The sequence below is a fragment of the Mesocricetus auratus genome, unplaced genomic scaffold (assembly GCF_017639785.1).
Source record: "Mesocricetus auratus isolate SY011 unplaced genomic scaffold, BCM_Maur_2.0 Super-Scaffold_15014, whole genome shotgun sequence".
NCBI classification, from domain to species: domain Eukaryota; kingdom Metazoa; phylum Chordata; class Mammalia; order Rodentia; family Cricetidae; genus Mesocricetus; species Mesocricetus auratus.
In genome coordinates this window covers 26,634,742-26,652,440 of record NW_024429186.1, presented here as the reverse complement: position 1 = coordinate 26,652,440, position 17,699 = coordinate 26,634,742, and the positions used below count along the sequence as shown (strand labels likewise).

The 17,699-nt window shown below is 44.7% G+C and overlaps 1 protein-coding gene across 3 annotated transcripts in view; it reads right to left on the bottom strand.

Annotated features, from left to right (window-relative positions):
• Positions 1 to 205: 205 nt before the first annotated feature.
• The window catches only part of Ston2 (stonin 2), a 151,083-nt gene continuing 133,589 nt past the window's right edge, over positions 206 to 17,699 (bottom strand). For all 3 annotated transcript variants that reach the window (XM_005068435.4, XM_021226226.2, XM_021226224.2), the window contains 3 exons: positions 15,140 to 16,984; positions 9,314 to 9,516; positions 206 to 7,608 (listed from right to left, as the gene is read on the bottom strand). In XM_005068435.4, coding sequence (XP_005068492.1) covers positions 7,525 to 7,608; positions 9,314 to 9,516; positions 15,140 to 16,984 — 2,132 coding nt within the window. In that variant the 3' untranslated portion in view covers positions 206 to 7,524. The remainder of the gene's footprint in view (positions 7,609 to 9,313; positions 9,517 to 15,139; positions 16,985 to 17,699) is intronic.

Here is a 17,699-nt window from a genome sequence, read left to right as displayed (position 1 = left end):
CTTAAATTGTATAAATGATAAATTTATCTAAAATAATTTAAGCAAATTGCTTGTTAGCTTATGACAAAGAACCACATCTTCTGGGTAATGAACCTCATTCATTAGCAAGCGTGTACTCTTGTTCTTTTTATTAAAGACACGCCACCATACTGGTCAAACATGTACTCTTCATGGTACCTATATTCATCAAACACCACAGTGACACTTTGCTTACAGTTTTTATTAATACTTCCTTTTCATAGCTCAAAAAAGATATTACACGTTATTCAGCAAAACATTAAAAAACGAAACATCGCCTCCACAGAAATAGCCAGTGTGTAGACTTTATTACATAGGCACATTGTTTTTAAAGTTAACCAGTTTTGCACAGAATTAGCCACAATAGTGCAAGAAGTTACACTGAGTGAGGATAGATGACAAATGAAGGCAAATACAAGCCTTGGATCCAAGTCATTCACTGGGCCTTGAGTTCAAGCCCCGACACACTGAAATTCATATGGACATCACAAGGATGGGGTGGGGAGGGATGATCCTCTCTTTTCTCTTCTCAAGCCTCCATCCTGATTAGCCTCTGAACATGGCAAAGGGCTCTCCAGCTTCTGTTGGCAAGTGAGCATAAAAGATAAACGGAGGCTGGCTGAAGGGGCAAGGGACTCACGCCGCTCTTCTCGCATGCCATTCTTGAACACCCTTAGATCCAATAGAGAGGGCTAAGTGTACGTCTGATCCACAGAACTGCTGCTGTGGACTCTCACTGGGATGGCCTGTCCGACAGATAGCACGAGCAGGTGGTGAGCAATGGTGGCACTTAAGACTCCAGTCCCAGTGTGGCCAGTGTCCACAGTGAGAACTGGCGTTTCATCTGAGGCAGAACATGGGAGTGAAGGAGGAGGGGGATGCTGGGATTCTATCCGACCAGCTAGAACCGACCCATTATGTCTGACCAAGTATAACCAGAGGAGGAACTAATGTCATACTCAAATACACCCCACAGAGAAGCCATTTTATAACGATCCATATTTTAAAAAATTTAAGTACATTTTAATGCGTGGTTTTCTTTCATTTGACTTTGTTATAATTACAGTTTCTGTTTTCCCCTCTCTTCTATAGTCATCCACATGAAAGGCTGTATCTGTAAACCATAGATCATTTTAACATCTTACATCCCCACATCTTCAGTAACCTGGGGGGGAGTGCTAGACCTACTTATGTCTTACCTGGTATTCATATCCCCATATCCACTTGGGAGACTGCCCTTTTGACCTTCATATTTAACTGGTATTTGAAGCCAACTGCAGAACAGCGAATTGGGGGGGGGCTTTCCTGCATTTCTGTCATCTAAGCAGATGGGCCTGGGAAGGAGTTCAAGCAGGAAAAATAGCTGGTCTCTCCAACTTAGATATTTTAAACTTCTTGGTTCTGAAGCATATATATATATAAATATATATATATAAAATCACACGGACACTGAATATCAACAAAATGTGAAGGAAAGGATATTTTGCACCCATAAAACCATGGCTGGGGGGAACCAAAAAAAAAAAACAACAACAAAAAAACAAAACCCAACAACAACAAATGAAAGTCCAGCCCTCTCTTTTGTCTCTGGAAACTGAAGTTAGGTTGGGAAAAATAACAGATAAGTAAGCAATAGTGATTGTCTCCACACTTCTGAACAACCACAAGAAGCCCAACTTTTCCCTCCATAAAGCCATCACAGTGTGGCTGTCAACAACAATCTTCAGAATACTACTGGGTGGCCTCTCCTCCACTCAGGGAAGCTGGCTGCAAATATGGTACCTTTTTGTGTGTGTGTGTGGTTTTTTGAGACAGGGTTCCTCTGTGACTTTGAAGGCTGTTCTGGAACTAGCTCTTGTAGACCAGGCTGGTCTCAAACTCACAGAGATCCGCTTGCCTCTGCCTCCTGAGTGCTGGGATTAAAGGCGTGCGCCACCACCGCCTGGCTCGCAAACATGGTACCTTAACCAGAGCACTTGACATAATCCGAGCAGAGCTGAAGAGCTCTGCTGTCTAGTCCCGCTGAAGAGCTCTGCTGTCTAGTCCCGCTATGCCCCCTTCTTTCCTATAGCTTCTTACTCTAAGAGATGACCTCCAGTTCTGGTTGAGTCTTGGTGCCCCATGCTGTATATGCTCCAACTCTTTTCATACTGAAATTATTTTCTTTAGTCTGTTCTTTAGTAGCTTTTCATTATATCCAGTTTTTATTTGCATTGTTCCAGGTTCTGCAGAATGCAGTACTTTTGAAACTTTCTGTCTTCTTGGGCTTGGAACTGCAATTCTTAGAGTATAGGACTGGACTTTCATTAGCATATTGTTTAAGGCATACTAGACGAAAATATAAAACTTCCATGTTCTTGCTTAGGTGGCCATGGGAACATTACTAATACATGCATTTGTTCCTACACTTGAGATTGTCTTCTCTATTTCTGGCATTATACTTCCTTTAATACACAACTGTGAATGATAATATCCAAAGCCAATCTCCTTTGCAAAGAGCATAATTAAATGTAGTGATGTGTAGGGACTTGGTAAATTGACATTGGTTATGTTTAGAAACATCCATTAGAGCCAAAGTGAGAATATACTGATTAATTTTACATAAAATGCTGTCATAGTTTGGTAGTGAAGTATTAACACAAAATGGCATATTTTTATTTAACTTGTTGTTAGTTCTGTTTGAATTCTCTATCAAATTCTATTTTAATCACAGTCTCAACTTTAGACATGCTAGGATTAATTTAAATCATACATTTAGAAGAGTTAAATTTGTGATGGTGGAACAGGCCTTTAATTCCAGCAGTTGGGAGGCAGAGGCAGGCAGAATTCTGTGAATTGGAGGCCAGCCTAGTCTACAGAGTTCCAGGAAAGCCAGAGTTACCCATAGAAACACTGCCTTGAAATACGGGGGGGGGGGGGGGATGTTAAATTTACCACTTTTTACCAGGAGAATTTATAAAAGTAGGGTGAGCGGCCACACTCCCTGCTTATAACAATTAATTCCTAGGGCTTTTAAGGAAAAAGACAAAAAAAAAAAAAAAAAAAAAAAGGAAGCTCCATCTTGATGATAAAATAGAAATGACTGATAAAATAAGTTGATGATAAAATAAAAATCATGATTTCATCTGGCGAGCCGCAGCCTTCCTGTCTCAGACCCCCATCTCATGCAGGGGCATGACGCGCACAGCAGCACTGGTTAGTGGTGACAGTTGGGAGGACAAAGACCTGACCCCGCAGGACACTCCATCAGCCGCGTGCGTCTTCCACTCTCACGGGCAAGGCAGAAGCCCACAGGTCTGTTTGAGTGGCAGCAATCAGACCGGATCAATAGCCCAACCGTGGATAGCACCTGCGCCCCTCCACCTCTGAGGATAGAAAGGGTCCTCAACATGAATAGGGGACACTGGGGATCAGATTCGGCCACACGTTAAGTGCCTCTGTCCTGACACTTCGTTGACACAAGCAGCAGGAACAAAAGCAAAGCAAAATTATTTAAGTCCTCTGGAAAATAAATGCTGGCTAAGTCGCCTCGGAGTCAAAGTGCTGATGATTTCCATTCACTTAGTGAGTCCATTTAGAAGTAAGGAATTAAGGTGGCTGGGCCCTATTGTAGCTCACACTTTGCGACAGGCATTTGAAACACAAGGACAGGCTCTTTGTCTTCGTGTGCCACGTTTCTCAGGAATCGAGTTTCTAGGGACACACATTCCTGATCCCACCCATGTTTCTAAAGAGAAACTAGTCTCATTTCATATAAGAACTCTCTTAAATGAAGGAATATTCTTGAGGATAAGTCCAGATATTAAATGTAGGAAGGTAGTGAGCAGATGAGGAAGCAATAGAAAACAAAACAAAGCAACAACAACAACAACAGCAAAAGCAATCTGGAAAGTCTAACAAGAGCAAAGGACTAGCTTTTGATTCGGAATAACTAACTAGCACTCTGTCTAGAAGGGGTGTCGGTGATCGCTCCTCAAACTCCCTCCCGCTCTCTGTCTTTGATTTTTATGCAGTACTGGGACCTTGTGCATGCTGGGAAAGGTCTCTATCACTGAGCGTCATTGCCAGTCCTCTTGTCTGATACAGTAGAACGAGTTTTTCCTAAATCCTGTTTCATTGTGAAGTTGAAAAAACAGGTCCTGAACTCAAAAATAAATAGCTTTTGATACCATGTGACACCAAGCATGTTCTAACTGTACTGGTAAAATCCAACCCCTTTTTATAGTTTTACATTATTGATAACACAGACTAGGATTTTTTTCTTTTTGCTAACCACAGGAAAAATAAAAACTGAGGTCCAACATGGCAAGTGCACACACATTCTACATATCAAAAGGGTGATTTGCTCAACTATAGTTTTTATGTGGGTTTTTAAAAAGTTTATTTATTTATTTATTATGTATACGGTGTTCTGTCTGCACGTTTGCCTGCAGGCCAGAAGAGGGCACCAGATCTCATTACAGAAGGTTGTGAGCCACCATGTGGTTGCTGGGAATTGAACTCAAGACTTCTGGAAGAGCAGTCAGTGCTCTTTGATTCTGAGCCATCTCTCCAGCCCCTTTGTGTAGGTTATCAGTAAGCCCTAAAATATATTTCATTATACGTCTCAGCTCCTTACATGTTATCCATAATGACCCTAAGCACGGTAGAGGCAAAACAGATTTGATGGAACCAAGGTAGTAGATTTTTTAAAATTAGTGATAATTTGTTTGCTAAAAATAATAAATAGCACAGGGGAGATTTTTCTCCACAAGTTTTGATTAATGGCAAAATAACAACAAAACTCCAAATAGTCCAGAAGAAGCACCAAGGTGAGGAGAATTAGCCAAGGGGGTGGAAGAGAAGACAGGCACTGTGTACACTTTGCTACCAGTGAGGCAGGGCCCCTGCCAGTTCTGAGCTAGGGATGACCTTTATTCATCTTGCCAACTCTCCAAGCCCTTGGATTTCTGGGAACTCTCAAGGCCTTTAGCCTAGCAGCAGAAATGACATGGAATTCTTCGACAATGTTCTTTTCAAGGATCCCACTCTCCTCCAACAGCATGGAAACACAGAGGGAAGACTATCTGGAACTAGAGAGAATCATTCCTACGGAGTCTATTTGGAAAAGATCTTTCCTGCCACCTTGCCCAAATCCAACATGACGTCCCTTCCATAGCACCTGGGATAGGTGCCTTCGTTAACCTCTGGGGTTTGCTACAGCAGGAAATTTTATTCGACCTTTTTCTTCTTCAGAACACATCTTACTAGAAGATTCTTACATTGAGCAAACATCTGTCATCTGTAAAGTTCTCTTCTGTTTCTATTTTTTTTTGCCTTTGAAGTTATGCAAAACAAGTTTAACTCCTCTTCCTTTTTATAGCTTAGCAGAAACTTTGGGACAGATTTTACATCATTCCCCAGCTTCTCAGAACTCCATTCCCAGCTATACCACTCCAACCCCATTCCTTACATAATCATGATTGAGCTTCACAACCTTGGTCACCTGCCTGTGGACACATTCGCCATATTAATGTCTCCCTTAAAATATAGTAGCTATAATTGAATGTAACCCTCCATTCAGGCGTGTGCTGGCCAATGCACCATGCAGAGCTGTTTAAACACCTACCGCCACAGATGGAATGCATTAGCTTTGTGAATAACCATGATATATTCCTGATTCAAAAATGAACTCCCATTTCCTCAAGAAAACATTTCTATATGCACTGCTATAAAACCAGTCCCCCTGAATTCTAGACACACACACACACACACACACACACACACACACACACACACACACACAAGCTCTGTACTATAAGGGTTGCATTTTAAAAACTCAAAATACAGGTTTTCTCCTCTACGCCTATACAGCTTGTCCTTTCTGTTTTAATCTAATGTTTAGTTACAAACATAGTTCAAGCTGGAAAGTGGTGATTCGCGCCTTTAATTCCCCTCACTCCTGAGGCAGAGGCAGGCAAATCTCTGAGTTCGAGGCCAGTCTTATCTACAGAGAGAGTTCCAGGACAGCCAATGCTACACAGAGAAACTGTCTTGAAAACAAACAACAAAAAAAAGTAGCTCAAAACACTGCAATGATTTCTAATGCCTGATGGCAGAACATAGCTCGATCTCACTAAATATGAGCTGAATATATAAATCTTGAATCAGTCAGTCCCAAACTGCAGGCATTTTATATTTTCATATATTCCCAAGTATGATAAAATAAGCATTCTGTCCCCTAGCTTTATTCTTCATGAGAGAAAACACCAAGTTACAAATGTACAGGGAGTGTGGGGGAAACAGTGGGGGGGCTAGGAATACCTGAGGGAAAAGGCGGCCGTTCTGATTCTTGGAATCAGGATTTCATGTCCATGATACTGGTAAACTGGCTTTTCCCCAGGTCTACCCTTTTTGAACTTTCACAACACTGAGACTACCAGTCTCTGGATTTGGGGCAAAGCTCATTCCAATTAAGCTTGTACAACAATCTCAGTTTCCTTTAAATTTCGAGTTAAAGGGACATGTAACAGTCATTGCCTATGAGGTATAAAAAGAAATGCCAACTCAGCCAGTCTCTCTCTCTCTCTCTCTCTCTCTCTCTCTCTCTCTCTCTCTCTCTCTCTCTCTCTCTCTCTCTCTCTCTCTCTCTCTCTCTCCCCCTCACAGCCATGCCAATATTTCAGGAATTAGAAGTGATCGGTGAGAATTTGGCAACTCGTTATGATTGAAGCTGCCCTCTGAACTAAATATAAACTTACACTTAACGTCCCTTTTCCTTCAAGTGAAGAAAAATAAGTTCAGCTTTCCTTTCTCTTGGGTTGGATTGTGAATCCAATCCAGTCCATTTGTAGAATTAAGCTCCAGTCCCTGAATTTGAAAAGAAAATCTGATTGGCTTCTGCCACTGGGCATCATGACTTAGGATAGCAAATGGAAAAGTAGAGGTTGAGAAAGTATTTTGATTTTGAACAATCCAGAACTAGACGGGAAACATCTGGAAAACCTCTGTAGAGTAAAACCAGCATTTAAAGAATGGTGATTTCTAGAAAAGGCCTAGTAGACCCAAAGAGGAAATGGTTTTGAAACTCCTCTGACTCTTTCACAGAGGGACCACTGGTGATGGATTCTTGAATAACTTTCCAGGCTGCTGTTTCCAGAAACTGACGAGTAACAGATGGATACTGGGAGCAAATTGTGCCAATGCTGATGTTGGCCATTCTTTTCCGGTCTCTAACAGTCACCACAAACCACACACCAGTGCCATGATAGAAGCAGAAAAGGGACAAGAAGGCTCAATATACAATAAACTCCAAAAGCTGGGTGCACCACGTGTTCAGGCATGCTCAGCATCAAGGAGTCGATTGAAAGCAGCCCCTCAGGATTTCCTGTCACTCACAGGTAACTAACCGCACACAGGAAACTGTGGTCGACTGCCCCACAGCAGGTGTTGACTTAAGCTTGGGTTATTCAGGAAGACACCCGATCGTGACTCAGCGTTCCTCAGGTCCTTATGCAGTAGCTACTGTCACTGTACCCCACACTCCTTTGGGTTGTCCAAATCCTCTCCCTCAACGTCTGGCTTCAAACTCTTTTTTTGTTCAATTTCCACCTGCCAAAATAAAAGATGGAGAACACATCGGGAGTAAGAGGAAAGGAGAGAGGAGAAACACAAAAACAAATGAGCCAAAAGAGCCTCAGAAGGCTCCTGGGATTGCCTGGAATTCTGTGGCTGTTTCTGAGCTGCTGCCGTAATGGAACCACTAGTCCTGAGTATACCATGATCCCTTTAAGGTGTGGAAATCCTTCTTTCTGGTCCCGGGAAACTCTTATTCTTTCAGAATTGCTCAGAGGTTATCTTTGCTCCTCACTCAGTAGGGAGACTGGGTTTCCTCTGAGTCCTTCTGGTGTCCCTGGCTCCACTATTCCATAGGCTCCATGGGATAGGAGCAAGATCTAAGTAATTTTACCCAATGGTGTAGAAATCCAGTAGGCAACTGATGAGTTTACAGAATGAATAAAGCCTTTTGTAACTGACCACCATTTCTTTTAAATCTTTAAGCTAGTAAGTATTGGAGCATTTATTAGCTTAGCCGATCTTCTGCAAAACATTGTCAAGAAGTTGCCCTTGGGGGGAGAGTCGGCTCAGTGGTTAATACTGGATGCTCTTCCGGAGGGCCTGGGCTCACTTCCCAGCACCTACACAGTGGCTCACCAGTGTCTGTGACTCCAGTCCCAGGGCCTCCTCAGGCACTGCAAGCACAGGCATGCATGTAGACGAGACACCCCCACACATCAAATAAAGAAATAATCAAATCTTTTTAAAGCGTAGCTCGCCTTAAGTAAAACCTCTGATAAGTCAGGAAGGGACTGTGTGAACTGAGGAATTCGTCATTCCGGTTGCTCCTCAGCCATACACTGAAGATTAGGCTTCTCCACGTGGAGGCAACAACTGAAGGAAAACTACAGTTTATGGTTGGGCTGGGGGGTGGGGGGTAGTGCTAGTTTTTTCCTGGCCACAAGATGGGGCATTTGTTCTTTTTGATAGTTAAGAGGCTTTAGATGACACAACTAAGAAAATATTTAAAGGGATAATACATTGCATAAATCTGCAAGAATGGTTACACATAGGAAATTATCAAACAACTTTGCAAAATCTTAATGCCTCTTTCTCTTCCCTCCTTGGAAGTTGATCTTCTACTGAAGTCTACAAGTGTTAAAAGTCCTTGTTTTTACAGTGATTTACCTATAATCTGAGCACTCAGAGGCAGGAAAACAGAACTTGAACCAGACTGAACTACAGAGGGAGACCCTATCTGCAACGCCCCCCCCCCACCCCTCCCTCCCCAAGAAAAGCAGCTCCCCATAGTTAATTGCAGACATCTCATCCTATTAACACTGTGAAAGGGTTTGGCTTTTAAGCCTTCCTCTTCCTGCCCTGTGCCTGCTTCTGTTGTGCTCTGATATACAATTCCTGTAGACGAATGTTCCCAATACTCCCCTCCATTTCCAAGTTCACTCCACAACATGGGTTATGCCACAGATGAGTAACAGCTATTGATTGGTCCCAGTGCTCTTTTTGTTATTACTCATGATGTCAGACATTATATTCTTCTCTGTCGTCAGCCCCTTAATTCTTTCTTTCCAAACCTTTCTCTTACCCAGGAGAGATTATTTCATTAAGGTAAGAGCTGATTCATCCACAGCTATTAATGGAAAGTTCCTTGATATGAGAATCACTTGCTAAAGGAAGAAGGGGGAGGGGCTGAATGAACAAATGGACTCGCAAACATCAGCCCGGAGCCCCCTGAGCCTACCTTGTAGCTGTAGTGTGCGGAGTAATTGACCCACTTCCTGACGCCAGGCTTGTCTTCCACAGAGATGGATCTCACAGCTGCTTTGGAGGCAGAAGTCGTGGGCATGCTGAACTCGACGTTTACGTAATTGGCAAATCTGGAAGGCACTTCCCGGTCAGAGCCAAGTTCGAGGTGGCAAAAGAAACAGTGTGGGTGACCGGAAGCTAGAACAGAAAGAAAGAATGCAGAGGTCAAGGTCTTCGAGGATGAAATTAAAAAGAAAAAGAAGCCAAAGAACCACTTTGGTAACCCGGGCAGCCTGCAGGCTGTGCACCTGGCACGTTTGGTGCGTCCAATGCTGAGAATGAGGGCTTCCGTAGGCAGACATCAGGCTCCGTGTGCCTGAGACTCTCGGATCCAATGCCTCTTGATTTCTGCAGCCTGGAATACTAGCATAAAAGCCACTGTTGGAGGCGGGCCAGAGAGATGGCTCAGAGGTTAAGAGGACCCAGGTTCAATTCTCAGCACCCACATAGCAGTTCAAAACTGTATGTAACTCCAGTTCCAGGGGGGTGTGACACCCCCACCCAGACATACATGCAGGCAAAACACCAACACACACAAAACAAACAAACAAACAAATATCAAAGTGATTAAACATCATTTATAAACAAAAATCAAACCCCACAGTCTGAGAAACTGGGGCCTTTATGCTTGTTTCGGGCAGAGCCATGCAGACACAGCAGGGGCACTAAGGCAGAGGGGTCTAAGAGTGGAAAGAATGAAGAAATGAGATTAGCACTTGACACCTAATAAAACATCAGTGACAGCCAAGCCGCTTTCCTCTACAAGATGAATCTTCTTAATAGCATTTTGTATTTTCAGAGATGCCTCAGGCCTGTTTCTGGGTGGGTGATACATGAAAGTGACAGACTTAGAGAAACGCATGAAATCGGGGAACACAGTGCTACGGACAGACGATCTGATCTGTAGTCGTAATGCCTTAGTTGACTTGCGGTTCCCCCCGAAGTGGAAAGGCCTTTGTTCTCTTCTGCCCTGAATTCCCCATCTGGAAAGTGGTTAGGAGGCGTATGAACAGGTAGGCCGTACAATAAATACAGACTTAAATAGCAGTGGGGTGCTATGGAGGTTAACTCTATCTACGGGCCAACTGTTCTTACAGGTAAAATGAGTTAGATTTGAGGGGGGAAAGAGAGTTTAGTTCTGCAACTATGACATTCGCGCATCACCGTCCTTCATCAGACACAGTGGGACATGACTGGGTGCTCTGTGCCTGGTATGATGCTAGGCGGTCCACACAGACTCTGTTGCTGAGCCTCACCACAAACCCTCAAAGTAGCAGCCCTCAACCTGTGGGTCTCAACCCCTTTGGGGTCACCATCAGATACCCTGCATCTCACATATTTACGTTACGATTTGTAACAGTACAGTTTTGACGTAGGAATAAAATAATTTTATGGTTGCAGGGCAGGGGGGGGAGGGGAGAGGGAAGGGTTGCACCACAACATGAGGAACTGTATTGTATTAAATGGTTGCAGCGTTAGGAAGGTTGACAACCACTGCCTTAAGGCCACTGAGGTTTCTGGAGGCAAAGCAAGCTGCCACAGACTACAGCTAGAAACTGTCTATGACTGTGGGCTGTCACTTCTTTGTCTGAGTCGTGAGTTCATGGTCCCCAAACACGGAGGCCAGATTGTGGGACAACAGTGTGGAGATGGAGAGCGGCGACAGATGGGCAGAGTGACATGGCTCCGACTGATTGTGCTTCTCCAACTAAGCAGCTCCAATTTTCTTTATTGCTCGTGGATGGGATCTTTCAATCCCGGAGAGTCAGGAGACACACACCCTCTCTCCAAGGAGAATGTTACAGACTGAAGTACTTGTTTTTCTCTAGTTCACAAATGCAGAACGCTTTAATGGTTATTTATAAAGAGTAAGGCTAGGAAATGGAACTGAAAAATTTGCACTGGCTTCTGGGAAAGGAATTGACATAAGATACATAGACTAATAAGAAAACATGATGGTATCTGAAAATGAAGCTGTTCAATCTAGCGCCGTGTGCCACAGACTAATTATAGGGCCATCATTTATCAGCACTATTAACACGCTGCTTCACACTTAAAAGCACCATCCAATCTCAATCTGAATGAGCTAGCTATTAATAATCCTACTTCATAGATGAGAAAAATTAGATTTCTCCAAAGGGGTTAAGTAAATTGCCCCAGGTCACACTGCCATTAAGCAGCAGAGTTGACAATAAAGATCAGATCTCACTGAATTCTAAATACTTGGGATACTGCTATGGAATTTGCTCACTACAGTGCACAAAGCCTCTTAACTCCAATAGGAATTGAACACTTGTTTTGATCTAATTAGCTTTAACTGACATTGCTGGAATACTGAGAACTCATTCCTCTTTTTAAAAGATGACTCCCTTGCAGATTGTCTCTAAACGTATTCATTCACAGGAAACTCTGCAAGCCACATCTTGTCCTGGATTCCTAGTCTCAACTCACTTTGTAGACAGGCTGGCCTCGAACTCACAGGGGTATAAAGGTGGTGGATAGGTGGGGCAAAACAGTTTGAGAGCTGGTATAGTTTAATTCATGATAACACAAATAGTAAGTCTCTCTCTATATATGTTAACTTGTCTTTCTTGATGAAATTTAGCATTAAAATTCAGATTGACTTTTTCTTTTATGTGTTTTCTCTTTACCTAGAGCAATAAGAACCAGAATCCCAGAAAAAATAAGTTACTTATGCAGGACCGAATGTTTCATCTCTTAATGTGTTCTGCAGACTATGCGTGTCCCCATGTAGGACCAGGGGACAGTGTATACGGAGGGACTAGTCTGTTGTGCCTTTGATGGGATCCAGACTCTTTCACGATAATGAAAAAACAATCTGTAAAAAGCAATTTACTAGCCAGGTAATGATGATGCATACCTTTAATCCTAGCATTTGGGAGGCATAGGTTAGCAGATTTCTGTGAGTTCAAGGCCAGCCTGGTCTACAAAGTGAGTTCCAGGACAGCCAGAGCTATATAGAAACCCTGTCTTGAAAATAAACCAAACACCACCCGCCCCCCAAAATGGCATTTTACCAAGAGTAAGACCTATACAACCAACTCAGAAAATGGATTGTAATCTATAGTTCATCACCAGCTCTTTGGTTTGTGAATAGGAAGGAGAAGCTGGGCAAGGATTGCCAGCTGTACTGTTTAGTTTTATGACAACTTGACACAAGCTAGAGTCACCAGAGAGGAAGGAGCCTCAATTGGGAAGATGCCTCTATAAGACTGGACTGTGGGCAAGCCTATAGGGCATATTCTTAATTAGTGATTGATGGGGAAGGACCCTGCCCATTGTGGATGATGCCATTCCTAGGATAGTGGTCCTGGGCTCTATGAGAAAGTAGGCTGAGTAAGCCATGAGGAGCAAGCCAGTAAGCAGCACACTTCATGGTCTCTGCATCTTGATTGCTCTGGTCACCTGTCAACTTGAGCCAAGTGGTCCAAGGACCAAAAATGATGATAAAAAATTGCCTCCGTGGCTATACCGAGGAGACAACTATTGGTTTCTGTGACTAGCGCTGCTCCAGAGCTCTCTTTTCTGATGTGTGGTGTTTAACCTTCCCTTAGTTCAACAACCTGCTTGAAGACCCGCCCCCTCCCTTCCATTTAAGGTCAGCCCTTGTTGCATATAACTAAAATCCATCACACAGTACTTGCAAATATTTCAAGTCACTTTGAGATTATCTGTATACCTTGGGAAACTACAAATCTTGTTCCCATGGTGGAGATTATTTGAGGGATGCATCTACTTGGCTTTATTGATGAAGGAGACCTGTGGTACTGAGAAGAGACCCCTGTCTGTGTTTTTGTGACTTCAGGATGAGTAACGCCATCTCTTAGATTTTACTCTTTCATCTAAGATCCCAGTTTGGAAGCCTGGTACTTGTGCCAAAGGAGAACTCAGGGCTTCTTGTTTCCACTGTTGGGTGAGGTGGGCCCTGATGGTTGGTCGGCCAAGGCAGCCGGCACAGGAGCACCAGGAGAACACAGTACTGAGCAATGGGTAGGCAAGCTCAGTGAGGAAGCCTGCTTTAAAAACCCTGTCAGTGTGGAAGCACAGAGATCTGATTGTCTCTTTGGCTCGCACTGCTACACCCAGTGTCAGACACAGAGTGCCCGGTGTTTGCCTACTCCCCGGGCAGCCTGAGAGTTGATTAGACTGCATGGCCTCTTGCTATCTCATCAAATTCCATTTGAGATATGATAATGTAGCCATTCCACACTTGTAGCAGAACACCCCGAACACAGTGTAATAATTCAGCAGTGGTAATACAAGCAAGCATGGGCATGGCGTTTCAACCAGGATTTCAAGTCAGTGGTTCTTTTTTTCCTTCTTCCTTTCGCCTGACTAGCTAATCCGCTTTTCCTTAACAGATGGGCACAGTATGTTACAGACAAGACAAGTGGCTTAAAGGCTTGTGGGACCACAGGCTCTTCGCAGGTCACTGAGGTCACGTAGACACAATCCAGAAAATAAACCATGATAGCTGGTTATTGCTGTCCTGTTTTGTCACTCCTAAAGTCTTGCTAGTGAGCGCCTTCTGGACTCCCTCAGACACGGCAGCACAGTCGCCAGCTGTGGGCAGGACAGTTAGTCTGGGAAGTTTGCTTGTTTAAACCAAACACTTCTTTCTCTGCTTTTTGTCTGGTGGAACTCTGGCCCTTTGGACCTTGATACCCTGGATGTTTAGTCTCTTTTCCACCAAGAGTCCCAAACCCAACCCTGGGTCTGGAGATACTATGACTGACAGTAGCTAACTGCAGAGGCTCACTTCTCGCATACACGTGTGTGTGATTGGATAGGAACTGGCTCTTTCACCTTCGTGAAGGAGATAACGTTTCCTCTTCAGAACCCACACTCGTTCATCTGGGAATGAACTGCTTCTAGCTAACACGGCTAACACTTAACGAGTTCCAGAAGAACAGAACTTGAAGGTGCTGGAGAGATGGCTCGATGAGTAACGCGTTAATAGAAGTCCTGCATTTGATCCCGGGAACTAATGTAAAAGAGTGAGGTGTGGTGGTGCCGGCATAGGATCCCAAAGCTGGCGGTGGGCTGGAGGGATGCCTCAGAGCTTAAGAGCACTGGCTGTTCTTGCAGAGGACCTGGGTTCTATTCCCGCTACCCACAAGGTGAGTTACAATCCACCGGATCTCCAGTTCTGTGGGGTCTGAAACACTCTTCCTACTTCTGTGAACACACGGTGCACAGATGCGCATGCAGCCCAAACAGCCACACACAAAGTAGTCAAAGAACTAAAACGACAACAAAACAAACCACAACTGGGGAAACAAAGATAGATGGGTCACTAGGGCTCACGGACCAGCCAATTAAATTCCAGGTCAGTGAGAGACCCTTTCTCACAAACAAGGTGGCTAGTACCCTAGCAGTGACATCTGATGACGTTTTCTGGCCTCTACACATGCGTGCGTTCACATACACGTGCCTTTGCACACACACACTCATGCATATGCGCACCCACAATTCAGAATTGGCCCTGGAGAGCTGCTCAGCTGAGTCGTATAATACATTTTATGGGAGATGAGGAATGGTAAGTTGGGGAACAGCTGACACACACATATGAGGTCACTGTGGTTGTTACTACATGCAGATTTTCTAGTCTCCTATTCTCCTTTCCCTGATGCCACCATTTCCATCACACGACATAATGAAATGCTGCCCAGGCATAGATAAGACTGACCCCTGCTCTTAAGCAGCCTTAGGGGTTGTCTTCCAGGGAATCCCTACCTACCTGAGTTCTTGTCAGGCAGCCGGTTTATCCTCCACACAATGGCGTTGAAGGCATGCTCATACTTGGCAGTTCCCAGAGTTACTCTCATGACAGGCTCAGAGCCAGAGACACCAGCCGAGCCAAAACTTGCCCCCCGGTTCACTTTGGCTTTCAAAGACTTCTCCCCAAGAACACTTTCCCTGCGGAAATTTTTCACCCACTCACTGGGCACCGGGTAGCGAACCATCACATTCTCACAGGGAACCTGAGTGAGAGGGTCCCGGTTAGAAGAGAAGCCAGGAGACATCCTCAGCCAACTCTGTACCTCTACCTCTGCCCCATTGATGCTCGCCGCCGTCCTGAGTGTGAAGGGCAAGGTCTTCTCAGCAAACACTGTCCTAAACCTCATTAGCTCAAACCGGCACGCGTCCAAAGGGTTGAACAGAATAACCCGGGAACTGTTAAACACGTCCTCATCCACGCACCCGTGGAAACGGCACTCGTGGAGCTTGACCCATTTTGTGGTGGTGGTGGGCATGATGTCCTGACGAGAAACGATTTCGTTGCCTTTGATAAGGATGTCGTTGAGGCCCAGGCGGCACTCGGCGAGCCCAGAGAGGAAACTCAGGATGTGGATTCGCGTCAAGACGCGGTGCTGCAGGATCTGGTTGTCTCCTTTGCTTACCGTGCCAGAGAATTCGTCTCTCACATCCACCGTGATCTCCTCTTCGAGGTAGTTTAAGCCAACCGTGCTCAAGTCCATGGACAGCACGGGTAAATCCATGAGACAGTCCTGAACCGCACGGATGAAACTCAGGAAGTCATCGTAGTTGGTGGTGCCCAGTTTAATCACCTGCTCCCTCTCTGCTGTGTGGGCCACGGCCGGTTTGGGCTGGTATTTCTTCTTCTCCTTGTAAGTCACGCGGTCTATCCTTAGGCTGTGGATCCTCCCATTCTCATCAAAGTTTTGGAGCCGGGGTTCTGAAACCTCGTGGCAGATCTCCAGCTTGAACTCACGGAAAGGTTTTTCTAGGCCCTGCTCGTAATACAGCTGAAGGTAACCGCTGTCTGTCAGTTTGACGTAGATTGGCCCCCAGTGCCTAGAGGACATGATGTTTTTCTTCTCGGGGATTCTCAGCATCATTGGCCATCCATCCCTGGGCTGAGACAGAGCTGAGGCGGGAGAGTGAGCATCTAGTTCAACCCAGGCTATGGGGTCATCATCAGGCAGGGTGGTACTGCCAACACGATCAGGATCGTCAATTTGGAGTTGTTTGAGCTTTTCAATAGCATCAGGGTGGGGCTGGCTTTTGCCTGAATCATCAAAACTGATGGCGTCCTGGTAAATGACGATGAGAGAATCTCTTTGGCTTTTGCCTGTGGTGCTGGAAACTGAACTGTTTTGGGAGCGCCGCTCCTGCTCTTCAAAGAAAGCACTGAACGGGTTGATAGGGGAGGGCTGTACATCCTGGAGGGTCTCATTCAGGAAAGGATTGGTGGCCCTCCAGGGCGGTGCCTCGATTACAGAAGGTGGGCGGTTCAAGGGGGAGATGTCCAGCTTCTGAACTTTGGAGAAGTTCATCAATGTGCTCTTGGGACGGTCCCTCTTAAATGACCCAGTCGAGTTGTAAGGTACGTCTGGGACGGCAGTTGTAACAGGGGGCATGTTGGAAGGCTTCAAGGGAGAGGTGACTGGTGGTGGCAAAGAGCAGCTGACTTCATTGTCATCGAAAGTGACCCAGCTGGGGAAACGAGCAGTGGTCACTGGTGGAGCAGCGGGGTGCCCATTCATGGCTGGACTGCCAGCCCGCCAACTGATAGCCTCCGTCTCTACTTCTTCATCTTCCTGGAGGGAGGAGGAATTGTCTGAAAGGAAAAGGAAAAGACCCGAATGAGGAGCTGCCACGCAGGACCTTAAAGGAAACTGAAGCAAGGGGGCGGCAAAGGTTACTAGAATGTTCTCTAGAACCCAGAGAATCCCCAAGCAGCTTATTACGTGTCTCAAGTGCATAAAGCGAATACTCAGAGCGCAAGTCTCATGATCTTGCAGTGGCATGTGGGAGGTGCTGCCACATTAAATGCAGTAAGAATGTGACGGCTTTGTCAGAGCAGATGCGCTAATGAGTGTAACAGATGTTTTCTGCACTTGGTTCTGAGTGTGGTACTAATTTATAAACATTGAAATGACTCTCCTATGTAAAGTGATACAAACTGATGTTTTAAAAACAAACTATATTCTGTCAGTCTTAATGACAGTGCATAGCCTTAAAATAATTATGGCACAAATATGATCAATAAGAGTGAATGACAAAATGTGAGCACCCTCAATGTGCATGTAATAAATTCATACTGGTGAACAATTTGGTCACTGGCCAGAACACGGTCCAAAAAATGGACTTCCATGAGGGGGATTCTTAGTGCTTGTGAGAAAGCTTCAAGAATACAAGACAAGAATCTTGTGACTTCAGTTTCTCTAAAAATGTGGAGTTGTTCTTGGACTGTGTTTCCAGGTGGATAAAGGAGCGAGTTTATTTCAGCTGTTGTCAATTCATATTGCCTCTATGAAAGACAATGTTTTCTC